The 15,511-nt window shown below is 41.2% G+C and overlaps 1 protein-coding gene across 1 annotated transcript; it reads right to left on the bottom strand.

Annotated features, from left to right (window-relative positions):
* Window positions 1–29: 29 nt before the first annotated feature.
* palb2 (partner and localizer of BRCA2) lies at window positions 30–13,892 on the bottom strand. Its single transcript, XM_041784385.1, has 13 exons — window positions 13,809–13,892; window positions 12,996–13,087; window positions 12,849–12,908; window positions 12,580–12,766; window positions 9,715–11,184; window positions 5,620–6,995; window positions 5,383–5,535; window positions 2,910–2,992; window positions 2,514–2,663; window positions 2,318–2,434; window positions 1,070–1,157; window positions 789–976; window positions 30–708 (listed from the first exon to the last, which is right to left on the bottom strand). Exons 2-13 carry the CDS (start codon window positions 13,071–13,073, stop codon window positions 477–479), a joined length of 4,182 nt encoding a protein of 1,393 aa, XP_041640319.1. The 5' UTR covers window positions 13,074–13,087; window positions 13,809–13,892; the 3' UTR covers window positions 30–476.
* Window positions 13,893–15,511: the final 1,619 nt, after the last annotated feature.

The raw sequence follows: 15,511 nt of genomic DNA, 5'->3' as shown, positions 1-15,511 counted from the left end.
TAATGTTCAATATATAAAACAAACTCTGGCAAACCTTTTTTTTTTAAATACATGAAAAATAATACATGCAAACACAGTAGGAAACAGTCAAAACATCAGCAGTGATAAAACAGCAGTGGTTTTCAGTCACAGTAGTCTAAAACTGAAAATCCACCATCAGGTGGACATTTCCACAAAAGCAGCTGTGCTCTTAAACCATTTAAGCACAAATTCAGTAAAAAATGATTGAACTTTTTCAACTGAATGATTAAAAATAACCAGTTAACAGTAAATAAACGTCTTTCTTTTAGCAGTGTGATGGCCCAGAGAAAAGAGAAACACTCCTGGAAGTGAAAGCTGACGATAAGATGAAGATAAAAATCTTGACAGATGCCACAGACCCTCTTTATGAATCGTTGAGGTTTAAATGTAAAGAGAGATTTTAAAAGATGTTTCTAAACAGAAGCCGTGTTAAAATCTTCATGTAAACATTTATCTTATTTGATAATACAGTCTTGGATGATGCTGCAGCAGTGTAAACTAACATCTCCGTTGTGATGTCCAGTCAGCAGCGTGCCTCCTCCACCCCATCGAGCCAGCTGCCAGCCTTCTCTCTCGGGACACCACAGCATCCTTGAACCTCCGCAATGTCCGAGTTCCCACACACAAACACAACCGCTCTGACTCAGGCCCACCACGCTGGAGCCGCTAGCGTCGGCTTCACACAGCCTGTAAAACAACATTTTTGGTGTGAGCATCACTTTAACAAATTAAGAGATGTAGCAACACACTTCTTGTCCTTGTTTCACCTGCCGGACCACGCTTTGGGCGGATACAGCCGAGTCGCCAGGACAGATTTTCCATTCAGAGGGTTTACAGCAACCAAAGAGAACAGGACAGTCCTCTTCTCCTCCTCTGAACCTTTTTCTTTGTCGTTTCTTTCTTCTTCCTCCATGGAACTGAGGAAGTGATGCTGCAGCAGGACAAATAACACTCCCTGTGCAACGACAAACAAAAAGCACACGCGTAAAATAATCTGAGACAGGAAGTCACTGGTAGAGTGATAAATGAATAAAACAAGAGGACATACGCAGTAGGAGAATCCTCTGAGGCAGGCAGTTTGTGATAAACTGTCTGTGAGAGCGATTCTGTTCAGCAGCTGTCCTGTCTTTAAATTCCTGTGATGCAGAAACAAACATTAAAACGCTGGTTTTGACATGTTTGACATTTAAATCAATGCTAATGCCAGTGCTTTTAGCCCCTTAGTACCAATCGAGCATCGTTTAAACGCCGCAGCCTACATGAGTACCATGTCCAACACTTCACGACCACAGTCTAACCTTCTGATGGCTGCTTCCAGCAGGATCTGAATCAAACAAAGCACCTTTGGGATGTGGTGGAATAGGAGATTTGCATCATGGATGTGCAGCCGAAAATTTGCAGTAAATGTGATGCTGTCATGGAAAATGTTTCCAAAACCTTGTTGAAACTATGCCATGAAGAACTGAAGCAGTTCTGAAGGCAAAAAGTGGTCGAACCCAGTACTAGCAAGGTGTACCTAATAAAGTGACTGGTGAGTGTATTTTGGCTAATCTTACTCTTGTCTTTGTCAAGGAAAAAAGCTCACAGACAAACATTTTTTTGTCATAGTTTTAGTAGGTGAAATTAACTCTGCATCCCAGTTGGACTTTACTGAAACTTCCAAAGGAAGAGCACCAGAGGGCCTCATAGCCACATGCCAGAATCACTTCAACCAGCTCCTACAGACACCAAAGAGAAGAGGCTCTACTCTAAAGTACTCACCCCCTCTAAAGGCTGGGGGAAGCCTCCCTTAGGAGGACATTTGTGCTACATGAAAAGAATTTTTATCTTAAAAGTCTAGTTTTTTCAGCTGACTTAGTTCAATTTTGAATGATGAATTCCCTTTTTCAGTTTACTGATGGACAAAAAAAACTCAACATCTGAAAAATGTCAAACTTCACCTTAGAGAAAGAAAGGAAATTTGAGGAATTTTGAAGTTTTGTACTGTAAAAAAAATTAAATTGGTCATAGAGAGAAAAATAAGACAGACATTAGTAAATTAACCATCAGAATTATTTGTACATTTATTTATTTGCACAGGTATGTTTTGCTTTTGTGTACCGTGAGTGATTTCATTTGTTTCGATTTATTAATTGGCACAAATTTACTCAAATCTTTACAAAAGCAAATTTGGACCAAGTCAGTTAACAGTAAGAGCTGAAACAATATCTAGATACCACCAAATGTTTAATGGGGGTGATGCAGCAAGATCGTATTGGAAATAACATGATAATATATTTGTCACCATCGTTCTTACCAAATAAAGAGACGCCCAGCCTCATCTGTGCCAATCAGAGCGTCTGAGAGTCCGTTCACTGGAGCGAGAGCCCCGACACAAACACCAGGGGGCGCCAGAGGCTGAGCACTCCATGAGCTGCGAGACAGAGGAGACACTGAGTGTATACGGTCTGAACTAAGACTAACAGAAAAAAACCACAACAATTCTGTGTTACCTTCCACTGTCTGAGAGTGTGAACACCTGCAGGGTGGAGCCACACACTGAGGGAGAGGACGTGACCACTCTGGACCCCGACAAACACACCACAGCCTGGACGAGGCCCGCATAGAGCAAGGCCTGAGAGAGGCTGGAGCCCCACAGCACCCTGTACACACAAACGCATTACACACAAAGAAGCATAATACAGTCAAGCACAAGTTTTATGTCCTAACGAGGGTCTTTTTTTCATAATTTACTGCATGACAATTTCAAATGGACAATGGGCCACAGTTGGCTTGTGGACTGTAGTTTGAACACCCCTCCTTTAGTGCCTACTGAAATAACTGCCTAAATTCACAACACACTTACATTTTTATACAGAAACTTTGCTGAGAGAGAGTGTTGTATTTACCTGACTTCTCTGATCTCCAGCTGACCAAGAGTCACACAAATGAGGCCAGCAGTATCCGGGACAGGAAACACATTGATCACAGGCTGCAAACAACATAAGGCGTAAATTTTATGTCTGCCAGGACAGACGTTTGCCATTAAAGAGAGTATCACCTCTAATTCAAGAAATACTAAATGCTGAATCCATTGACAAGAAAAAGGTGATAATGTGTTGGTAGTTTACACTGCTTTTGATCTATGAATTTAATCCAGCTTGCTGCAAAGATTTTTCTTAAAAGTCCCTGTGAGGATTTTTAACTAGTTAAGAAAGTGGTGAAATTAACACCGACATCTCTTCATGACCTTCAAAGGACAGGGCATCAGTAATGAGATTTACCATTTCTTTGTAGTCATTTTTAATGTCTATTAACACACCAGGAGGTAGATGTCAGTTTCTGATAATATTTACAACCGATATATAACATGAGTATGTTTGTGGAGTTTATGTCAGAGGGCTGAAGTGGGGAGTAATTGTGGACCCAGGTTTCTTACACCTATCTCAGAGAAATAACCACTAGAATTGCAAAAGATTAAGTGGAAGAGGGAAAAAATAACAATAGAAACCAAACCATTAGGGCTGGTGGAGGTTAAAAAAAATTGAATTGCCGTTTTTTTCACATAACCTCAATTTACGATTTTAATCGATATTTTGGGTTTCAAATGAAAAAAACAAAACAAAACACTCAAACAGGTTTTTTTTTTAATTTTCATCAACAATATGTAACAAAACTGATCTGAATGTTCCTTTAAAGGTCGAAGTGGGAACTATAAACGTGTCTTTAAAAGTGCACTATGGAGAGTTATTTACATCAGCACTCAGGCTCTGAAAGAAATCAGTTTCAAAGTAATGCTGATATCTCTCCATTATCACAAACTACTTTCAATTTCAAATTCAACAAAAAGGATTCAGAGTGAATGATTATTAAAAATGATTAGGATGTTTTTCTTTGTTTGAGAACACTGTGGTTTCACAAGCAGTATCTAAGAAAAAATTGTATCATTTTGTTTACAGGGTTGCCAGAATTAACATAAAATTAATGCTTCTAACAGTAGCTTTTACTTTTGGTATTACTGCAGTAAAGATTTAACAGAAAATCTGGATTTTCACGTTTCAGAATCTGGATTTTCCAAAAACCTGATTTATCGATTTAAATGATTTATTGCCCAGTCCTACAATCTATCTGTTCTGTTCTCAATAGCACCCGGAAAAAGGGAGTAAATAAACCACCACAGCTGCCTTAAACACCAAAACTCTTGAAGGGAGACTGAGGAAACACTTTAAAAGAAACAAAAGCCACCAGACTGGTGTATACCAAAAACACAAAGCCTACAAAGGCCCTGTATTTCTGTCTTTAATTTTAGTCAAAACGATAATTTTCTTTAAACTTATTTAATGAACTGAATTGTAAAATTGATGTAAATGTAAAACACTCATATTGGGGTGCAGATGGTCTAGTGGTTAGGTTAGGTCGGGCCCCCGTGTACAGGAGCAGTCTGGGTTCAACCCCAGCCTGAGGCTCCTTTCCTACATGTCTCTCCCCCACTCTCTCATCCCTGTTTCTGACTTTATCCCCTTCTCTCTAAATAAAAACATCAAATGGCAAAAATATATCTTTAGAATAACAACTCATATTAATGTGTTATCATTACTATAATTACTTTAAAATATACAGAAGAAAGTGCTGACACCTTCAATGCTCTCTACCCAATCTCTTTAATGATGACAGGCAGAGCAGAGAAATATCACAGATGTCTTAAAGATATATTTTTTGGCTTTTATGCCAGAGAGAGGAGGACAGTAGGTGGAATCAGGGATGAGAGAGATGCTGGAAAGGAGCCAAAGGCCAGACTTGAACCCGGGTCGCCTGCGTACATGGGGCGCAACCTTACCACTCGGCCAACCAGCAGTTCGGTAGTGTAATTTTAGCCTTGTTTTAGTCTTTTGTCAAAGTTTTTATCATCTTTTTTAACCTAGTCTTTGCCCCATCTTTGTCATGGAAACAAAGTTACTGACTCACATCTTTAGTCAGTTGTAGTTGACAAAAGACTTAAAGCTTGTCCCTTTGCTCTTCTTGAATTTGTTTGAACATTTTAAGTTCTGAACTATATTTGTATATCAATATTGGCTAAAATGAATTTCTAAATATCAGCATATTGGATATTTTTGGCAGAGAGTTTGGGACATGACATGCATTAAGGGAGCCACAGGTCAGATTTAACCCAGGCACTGGCATCCCTTCATAAAATTAATTGAGTTTTGATACCATGTGTGGAGTTTTGATATCATGTGTGGCCCAAGGAAGAGAAGTTGCTGCTTTGAGAGTTGCTCATGAGGATTTAATTTAATAAAATAAAGACAAAAATCCTTTCATGACAAATGGAAAAAAAGACACTGAAATGAAGAAACATTTGCAAATATTCACGATCACACTCACCTCATTGAAGGCCCATGTATGTGTCAGGCTCCAATCAGAAGCTGCAGTTTGGCTCCACAGACACACCGCCCACTTTCCTGCTGCCGCTACACACAAACCACCTGAGGGTCCGGTCAGACAGCAAGCATCCATCAGACAGCCTCCTGCTGGGGCCTGAAACACACATGCAATCAGATTCAGTCACACACATCTATTATAATTCAAAAATGCACAATGAAGTCAAGAAGTTAATTTCACCTTTAGTGTGTGTAAACATCTCATGGTTTGTTCCTCCTTTGTCTCCTCTATCCTCACTCCAACAAGCACACCTGAGTTCTGATCCTGGATATTTGAGACAGGCAGGCATGCGGCAGGTTCGACCCCCTGTGACGGCTCATGTGAAACCTGGATCTGAGCTCTGGAGGAGTTTGTGGGCTGAGTGGGAGGGAAAAAAGCGGGTGACAAACAGGGAGATAGAGGGGGAGGGGAGAGATTCTGGGTGGACGGGCTGTGTGGGGGAGGCAGGGTGAGGGCTGGGGCTGAAGGTGAGGATGTCAGAGGGAGGGAAGCAGGGACAGGGTGGGGGGTGGGACCTAAAGATGGCAGCATGGGGCTGGTGGGGGTGAAGGATGGGGGAAGATGTGGGGTGATGAAACGGCCAGGTGCTGATGCAAGAAGAGGGCTCAGCAGGAGCTGGGTTTGGACACTGGGAACTCTTGCAGGACTTGTGGTGCGTTCAGGGGATTCTTTTGAGTCTTGAGCAGGAGATTTTACATTACCATGCTGCAGAGGAGATTCATTACGTGCTGTTAACTTTCTGGAAAGCTTCCTGGGGGTTTTCAGTCGAGGGGAATCAAATGTAAGAGTTTTGATGATGGATCTATCTTCTGCTTTTGTCTGGTGATGTGTAGCCTTCTGATTCTCCACATTATCCGGACAATCTGTCTGGTCGTCTAATAAAATGATGGATGACTCGATTATCTGAAGTTCATCTGACTGCACAAGGTCATTATTGTTCACTTTTCCCGCAGGACTCTCTGCAATGGTAATATGAGGATGTGATTTGACAGGATGGTCAGCCAGTCTGTTTGTGCTGCTGTCTGTCTGACTAGGAGTGTTCAGAATTACAGTTTCTTTCTCTTTATATTGATCAACAGAATGAACAACACAATCTTGTACCAAAGACATAGACTTGGTTGAGATGGTGGGAGTCTGACACTCTAGTTGGAGGGATGACTCTTCATTTAAAGGCTGTTGTATTAACATGTTTTTGGATTGAGTAGCAGCTTGTTCTGCTTCAGTCTGATGAGGTGAATCCATGATCTTTGGTGTGAGACTGAGTGGGAGTGGATGAGCCATCACCGGGCTGCAGGGTGCATCACTGTGCTGGATGCTCCTGGGTGTGTTGCAGGGCGGGGATAAAAACTGTTCAACTGCGGATTCCACAGCGACTCTGCGGAGTTTGAGCAGCTTCAGGGAGGCAAACTGGTCATCAGGGAGATGGAAGTCTTGAGGGATATCGAAGCTCAGCAGGTTGTTTAGCAGCGGGCAAGAAGACAGAGAGGGAAGAGGGAGTAGAGAAGTTTGGGACGGTGAAGAGGAGGGCAGGAGGAGAGATTTCCAGTTTGCAGGACCTTAAAGACACAAATGAAAGAAAAGTTTCAGAGGAAACAGTTTCAGTGATCTCCTTTATTTTTTCTGATGCAGGTTTTATCAAAAGGCTGAATTATCAGTACATGTGTGTAGGTTGTGAAATAGGGGGCACCCCACCAAGGTGTGTTTAAAGACCAAGCAAGACTCTCTCAGACCCTCACCTATAGTGCAAAACATTTCATGATGGGAAGGCAGGGTTTTGTGTATTTTTTGTGTATTGCTGCTTTTATTTAGTATGCTTCTATTTGTTAAGAGGTGTTAACCTCTTCTACAGCTTCTACTACAATTCATGTTGTTGACAATCAACCTGCATGGAGTTCAGTAAATGAAATGTTCAGTCATTAAAGTCAAAGTACAGCAATAACTAACATGTTTTTAAACCTTCTTACATGGCAGAAAACTGTTTAACTATCAACAAATCACAGCGAGGAGTAAACTTGATGAGTATATAAAATGAGATTCAGATTAGTAAAAATCAGTTATTGCTTATTTATTCATTCATTTATTTGAATCTTTTTTAGTGGGTATTTGCCCTAAGTGACCTAAAACTACACCAACTACTGGGAAAGGACATGCCTTTCTCAACTGTTGGAAACTGCTTTAACAAGACAATGGAGCAGGGATGGGAATTTATAAGATTTATTGATATCGATGCCATTATCACTTATTCTTATCAGTTCAATTCCTTCCTGTGAATTTTCTTTTTGGACTATCTAGGTTTTCATCGTTAACAACTGAAATTTAGAGTCTCTTTCTTTCTGAACACTGAACCACCTTCAGTGAGAGTCAGTGACAGGCAAACTTCTATCACTCGCTATGATAAACAGTTTTGATAACTAAAAGTGTTAAAGATCAAGTGTTTGGGAGGAGAACATGATAAAATATGAGAAAAGTTCTCATTTTGTTGGAAATACCTCAGTTAAAACAAACTGCTCTCTGGATCTTCAATCTCTGAACTTGAATTAGAAAACAATACTCCTGCTCATTTTCTTTAAATGATAAAACCTTAAAACAGCACTGGACTGGGAAGAAAAGTTTGCCCTGGCATCTTCTGATGCGAACTGACCCTTTACCCTGGTAGGACACGATATCACTACACTGTTCCTTCATGCCCTTTTAAAGGTCTTGCAGATCAGTAGCCCAAACTACTCAAATGCTGAGAAGTTAATGACATGGACAAATAAAATGATGTGTATTGTCTCTTTCCTAAACTCTCTTGTGTCAAAGGTGAACAGAGTGGAATAAAAAAAATCAAATTAAAGTTATCAAATCATACCAGCCCCAAAGTGCACCGGCCCACCAGGAAAATGGCCCTGCATGCCATATTGCCAGTCCAGTCCTGCCTTAAAATGAAAGTAAAACTAGTCCCTGGATCCTAAACCCCTGGACGAATAACAGTTCTTGTGCAAAAAGATGCATGCCTTGTATGAAATTATGGTTCGACAGATGCTGCTTGTTGCCCTGTTTGTGTCATGTTTTTGAGAAATGACGCCACACTCTTGACCACTTTAGCCTGTTTTTGTAAATGTCGGCCCAACTTCTCTGGTCTTGCTCACACTGACTTCCTCTCACAAGACTGTAGTTGTTTTTCAAAGCTAAGGAAGGATCCTCAAACGGCTGTTTCTGAAGGATACTATATCACTGACTGCCTCTGGTGGACTGGTCCAATGTCAAGGACCCTCAAAAGTCTTTTGCGGGGTCTTTCAAACTGAGAATTTCCAAGGATGCCTATACAAGTGCTCCACTCACAGGAATTGCCCACAATCCAATGCGAACCGTTTTCTTTCTCTTCAAAAAATAAATCGAGCAATATCAGAAGGAAACCCAGACCTCAATACACTTTTAAATGTCTTTATTTAACCACAAAATATGCTATCATCATTATTTTATAGCATCAAAGTAAAGCTGAACGGGTATAGGTAGCGCAATAGAATATGATTATATTAGATAAAAATATCATATGATTATATTGTAGGATTTTACGATATTATTATTATATAAATCAAGATTATACGATGATTTGATAGCTTATTAGATGATGAAAGTTGTTGTTGGTGCCCCTCCCATTTTGATTTCTGCCGTTGCCTCAAATATGGACGCAACCTCTCCTGTGACATAATCATGCACACTCGCTAGCCTGTACTAAATGTGTGTTCAAGAGGTACCAAGGAGGACTCTGGCCTCGCCTCAGAGGGACCTGACTCGGGAGGATGCTTCCTTACAGAGGAAGGATCCTGGACTTTGAGAAACATCTTGTGTTTTTCAAGGTGCGTGTAAATAAGGCATTGATACGGGAACTGTTAAGGTTAAACATAAATGATTTTTCCAAAAGACTTCCCTATTCCCGTTGAAATATTCAAGGACATCCAGAGCACAACTTCAGATTGTGTCAATCCTCCTTCCTGCTTGATGGTGCCCTCAGGTGGGCTTACTCGCCACATCTATGCCTTACTTCAGCCTCATTTTACACAGTACTCTAACTCTTTTAATCATGCTCTGGCTGTTTTGTCAATTATTTAATTTTCAGTTTGTTTTTTAAATGCACTTCTCTGTGCTCTTGATTTTACTGTAAATGAGGGCATTCCCTCACTGATATCTTGATATTATGTATTGGTTAAATAAGTGATTAAACTGACTTAGAAATGCAACCCCAAGGTCTATCACTGACACACTCATACACAGAATCCAAACATGTCTTACTTCTATTGATCTCTGAAGGTCTGCTTGTGATGCCGCTGCTCCTCAGAAAGATGGGGTAGACCTTTTCCTGATGTCCTGAAGCAGAGCTACAGAGAGCTCCATCCCCTCCAGGAGGTGGATTTGTAGCTGCGCTGTTGGTAAAGGCTGGTTCCGGAGGGTCCAGCACTATAACATCAGTTTCTCCTGGAGTGAGGCAGGGCTGTGGTCTATAAGCTTTACAGAGAGATGCGGGAGCAGACACTGGGGAGTTTGTGAGCTGAAGATCACCTCTAATGTGCCCAGAATCTAGTCTGTTTGTGTCTAAACTAAGAGAGCATCGTGAAGGTCTCCCTCTTCCTCTGCCTCTTCTCCTCCTCCCTCTTGCTGGACGGGTAGTGCTGACATTAGGAGTACAGAGACCCTCTGAGGAGACCGCCTGGTCTGAAACCTCACAGGAGCTCTGAGTGTTCAGCTCAGCAGGTGATTCTTTACTCAGACCTGCAGCTGGAGATGCTGCTGTTGGTGAGGAGAAATCTGTCTGAGAGAGTTCAGCCGACCCTTCATGGCTGTTAGAGCGCTTGATCAGCCCTCTGCCACGGCCACGGCTTCTGCGAGGTCGCCCCCTGCCCAGCTGGGTGTGTATGACAGCCTGCATGTCAGGCTGCCTCTGTGAAGATGACATTCGTCTGGTGGTTCTGACATAGTACTCCGCTGGGAAAAGTAGTCCCTCCACTAGGGTGCACGAGTCAAGAAGACTTACAGCTTTGACATCCTGCTCTGCTCCAACCCTCTCACTTTTTTCTTCCTTAATTTCCAGCATTTTATCAAGACATTTTTCACTTTTATTCTCCATTGCATTTTGTAGTCCATCTTTTTTACTGCTGTCTTCACACAGCCCTCCATCTGTCTTTTTTCTATCACTATCCCTTTCTTTTTCCTTAAATTTTCCACTTTGTGTACCTTTTTGTTCCCTTCCATCAGTATCTAAAGCAGGTTCCTGACATGGAGGCAGCAAAGAGGCTGATTCTTTTTCCCTTTCTGTCTCTTTCTCCTTTTGTAAGTGCTGCCCTTCTGCTTCCTTTCCCTCCATGTTTCCTGCTTCAGTTTGTCCACAAGTGTTCCAGTGTGTGAGCACCATAGAAGGAGACTCAGATTCTGCTCCAGAAAACAGCTCCTCACTTTCATTCACAGCCTCTACTTCCAGTGTTTTAACTCCATCCTGACCTCCTTCTGTTCCAGCAGTCTCCAGCTCCATCTTTTCACTCTGCTCCCGTCCCTCCTCACTGTTGTCCGAGCTCCTGCCTGTCTCAGCAGTACTCCTCCTCTCCAAGCGCAGGCGGCTGCGTTGTGACCTGAGGCGCAGGTTAGGACTGGATCTGTGGCCTTTTGCTGGGTCATTGCAGGGATCTGGGGTTTGTGGGGAAGCAGTATCAGAGGGGAGCAGGAACCTGATCACCTGGCTCCTCCTGGAGTTCTCAGAATCTGAGTGATCTGGCGAAGCAAACACACATAAGAAAATTAAAATGCAAAATACAAATAATACAAAGAAAATACAAAAAAAATATTGTCTGTTATCTTTTATACACCTGAGGGGTTTGCAAAGTACAGTTGTCTTTTTATGTCAAAATGCAAGAGAATATGAGTCTTCAGCAATCTTGTATAATTAGTGTTACATATGTTTAATAAATTGGTATGCAGCTGCAAATTTTGGATATAATAGAGAAACCTACCCCTACCCCTCATTTTTGAGTGCCCTTTTGTCCCTTGTAAGAATTTAGAGTGGTGAAATCTTCCCCCACAAAACAGGGCGACCCTTGCACTTTCCCATAATTCTCCATTCCAACAAGAATCAGGACAACCTACCCTGAGACACGAATGTGCAAAACATAGCAATAGGGCTACGTGGTAAGGGCAGAATTGAGCCTTTCTCTCACCATGTTACTAAACGCAGAATATTTCACATAGCTGACAAATAGCTTGGACCTCCTTTTTTCATTGATTTTTATATACTCAGTAACTTAAGCTGTCTAAAATTTATTGAAACAAAATACTTTATACAAATGTAAAATGACTGATCTTTAAACTACTTAAACAATACAACAATTTTTAATTACTGTTTGTTAACAACACAGTTAATTAAGTGTCCCACCCTCTCTTTTTCATTAGCTGTGTTTGCAGTTGGGTCAGTAATCAGTTCACACTACCTGACTGCATCCAGATTCGAATAAAAAAATTCAAACATGTTTGATTGACTCCGACTGGGGTCAGTTCAGGTCTGTTTCCCTCATACACTTGCAGATTTGGGTCTTCACCCCTTACACACCAACAGATTTTTGTGCCAACTAGCCATGCTGACTGTACCCAACTAGTGCAGACTGTGCCCAACTGGGAATCATGGGTGAAACCTGGCAAAATATTTTGTAGTGTGTCCTCAGCTTTAACAAGATGAATCAAGCAAAACAAACCCAAAGAGCACCTTTATGTAATAACTGCAAAGACTGTGCAACATTTACACTCATTCATCATAAAATTGTCATAAAATCCAATAGATTAAGTATTATTTTAATCCTGAAAACTTCTAATGGTTCAATTTATAGATCTATATGTTTTTACATATCATGTTGCCACTTGTTGTAAAATCAAAATTTCCCTCAAGAATATTAATGTGATGTTTAACACAGTGCCGCTTAGAGATAAAAAAAAAAATTATATAAAGATAGTATTACAATGTTACAAACAAGAAGAGTTTTATAATTCTTAATCATGCTTGAATAGTAGTGTAAATAGTATGAATCAAAAATCAAATCCTGGATGTAATTGCAACACTTTTATTTTTGATGGTCATTGTAGTGAGGAACCTCTTTGCCTGTTTTGGAGTTGACTTACTTCCACTGCTTTCCTGGCTGTTTTCCTGAGGTGGACCTGTGGCTGCTCCTTTGCTGGTGCTCACTGTCACTACAGGTGGGCTGGCAGAGCGGTCTGATATCACCTCTCGCTCTATTCGGTCATGGTGGTTCTGCTGTTCAATCCTGCTCCTCACATGTCTCCGTACTGCTTCTGAACGCTCAGCACGCTGTGGGCAGATCATCAAGTGTGAGTGATAGAGCACAATTTCTACAGTGGGCTTATGGGCAAAGTAGAAGAGTGGCTCTTACCTGTAGTCTCTGGGCTGTCCTGAGATACTCTCTCTGTAACAGTGCCAACTTCCTACGAAGCTGAATGTGTAGAACAAAAGTTACAGTCAGTTACAGGGTAAAGCTGGTATTTAATACAGCTTAGGTATACAGATAAATGTGTAATACCTTCTCCTTGTCATCACAGTGCAATGTAGTTTTCAGCTGCTCTTCACACTGCGGAATATCCCCAACATTAATCTCCATCCTGCTCTCTGGACCTTAACATTTAGAACAGGTTAAGTGTTTGAGTAGCCTGTTAGCTCACTTTGTTCCTTGTCGTTTTATCACATTAAAATCTACATTAATCTAGATCCTCCCAACCAAAACAGAGGGACTAACACCCAAACAGCCTACTAGGCATTAGTACGCTACATTATACAAATAACGACTTAAGCGTTACACATAACGTTTGCGAATGTGCGGAAAACACGACATTTTCAGGCATTTGAAGAAACGTTAGCTCAATAGCGCTAAAAAGTTAGTGTTACGCTTGGTTAAGCTCATTCCTGGTGTATTAATTTACTTCGTCTCTGTGTTAACTGATGACTTTCAACCGAATGCGACTGAAGTGACAAAGGTTGTTGAAAATAAGTCTCCGCGTATGTATCTTCCATCTGTTTTCATAACAGCCGTGTCTGATAAATACTAATTGACAACATAATTTTAACATTAACAGCTGAATTAGTGGACAGTTTTCAAAAGGAGCTTTAAGTCAACAACCGCAGATGCAGTTGGGTGAAAGTCACCAGTTAACACGGTCACTCGTTCAACCGAAACACTTCTGGTAAGACGGCAGCTAGTGTTTACTTGACTGGAACCACACCGAAACATAAACGTTAAGAGCCAACAAAGCCCGTAATAGTTCCGGATAACATACACACTCGGATCGCTGAAATGTCACATCGCTAGTTTATGTTATTACTACAGATTTAGACTTACATTGGCACCGGTACTGAGTGATCCCACGGACAAGTTATTTTGATGTTCGATCAGGCGGCAATCGATTGAGTTTCAATTTCCCGCGGTTCCAACATACAGGCAAGAGTAGCCGATCTCCGATGACTCGATCAGATGGAACGGGAGTTGGGCGAAAGTAGGAAGTTGTGAGCACGAGAAGATTGAATCTGCTGGTGAACACCCATGGTGAACACGCATGTTTTTGACAGTTTGGCTCAGTGTAAGAATTACACAAACGAGAGAAACTAATGGTTTAAAAATTATCCGAAATGGGAATCTCCTGCTTATCCGTTAAAGTTTTGCTTGGCCAATTTGAAAACCACCAACTGATTACAAAAACCACTTATTCAATTTTTGCATGCCACAGGAATATACTCAAGATGAGTAAAAGAACAAGAAGAAGAAGAACCCCATGAAACCTGATGTACCCTGCACTCAGAGTTTCAGGGGAGCATTAGTAGGGCTGGGCAATTAATTGAAAATTAGATTAAAGGCCTTTACACACAAAACGCAATTTTTTCTGTCCGAATAATTCGCACAAAAAGGAGAGGGAAAACCTCCTTTTATCATCCGCTCCCATACATATCACTGTTTATCGAAGGACAGGAAAAACCACAACGCAGACTTTGTGTAAAGGCCTTTAATCTAATTTTCAATTAATTGCCCAGCCCTACTAATGCTCCCCTGAAACTCTGAGTGCAGGGTACATCAGGTTTCATGGGGTTCTTCTTCTTCTTGTTCTTTTACTCATCTTGAGTATATTCCTGTGGCATGGGGCCAAATATGGCCCGCAGCCCATTTTTGATTGGCGCGCAGCAAATTCTAGAGATAAAATTAAATATGGCCCACATTAAAACATGAAGCTTGTTTTCAGCACAGGGCAGTGCTTCCATGTTAAATCTGTAAACAAACATTTTGACAAGAAGATGTCTTGATTAACTAGAAAAGCACACAGAGAGTGCAGATCTCTGCCATCAGCCCTATTTCCCAATAGTTAAGAATCCTTTAAATCCTTTTCCTACCAGCATTGTGAGTATTCTCGCCACATTTCGCTGTCTTTCTCTCTGTTACACTCCTCCTCCACGACCAGGTGTGTGTCTTTCAAACTCTGTAAAGTCCAAAACTTTGAACAAGTTACTCATGTCCGGCATCTCCTGGTGTAAAATGGTAACAGTGCAGATCTCTGCCATCAGCCCTATCTCCCAATAGTAAAGAATCCTTTAAAAAAATTCCTGGATCCAGACGGTGATCCAGATCAGTCCCCAAAATCTAATCAGTTCTTCCTTATGCCATTTCTGACATTTCCTGAAAATTTCATGAAAATCCATCCATGATTTTTTGAGTTATATTGCTAACAATCAAACAAACAAACAAACCCACCTGATCACATAACCTCCTTGATGGAGGTAATAACGTCGATGAAACATCACAGCAAATAGCAGCACCAATAACTTTTTGGGGGCAGTGCCAGTGGTAGCCAGGGCTAAATGGGGCCCCCTGAAATTTGACTGTCTCCCCAAAATCCTGAAAATGAGTGTCTATCTGCCCTGTCAGCCATCAACTAGCCATTTAGGCGTACTCAGTCGCTAAGCATGTATTAACTTACATTGGATTAGTCTAACTAACTTTAAAATCCTATTGGCAGGAATATTTTCATATTCCTTGCCATGAGGATTTTAAAGTTA

This window comes from Cheilinus undulatus, linkage group 4, assembly GCF_018320785.1.
Source record: "Cheilinus undulatus linkage group 4, ASM1832078v1, whole genome shotgun sequence".
NCBI classification, from domain to species: Eukaryota; Metazoa; Chordata; class Actinopteri; order Labriformes; family Labridae; genus Cheilinus; species Cheilinus undulatus.
The sequence above is the reverse complement of the archived record's forward strand: the minus strand, read 5'-3'. Positions and strand labels throughout refer to the sequence as shown.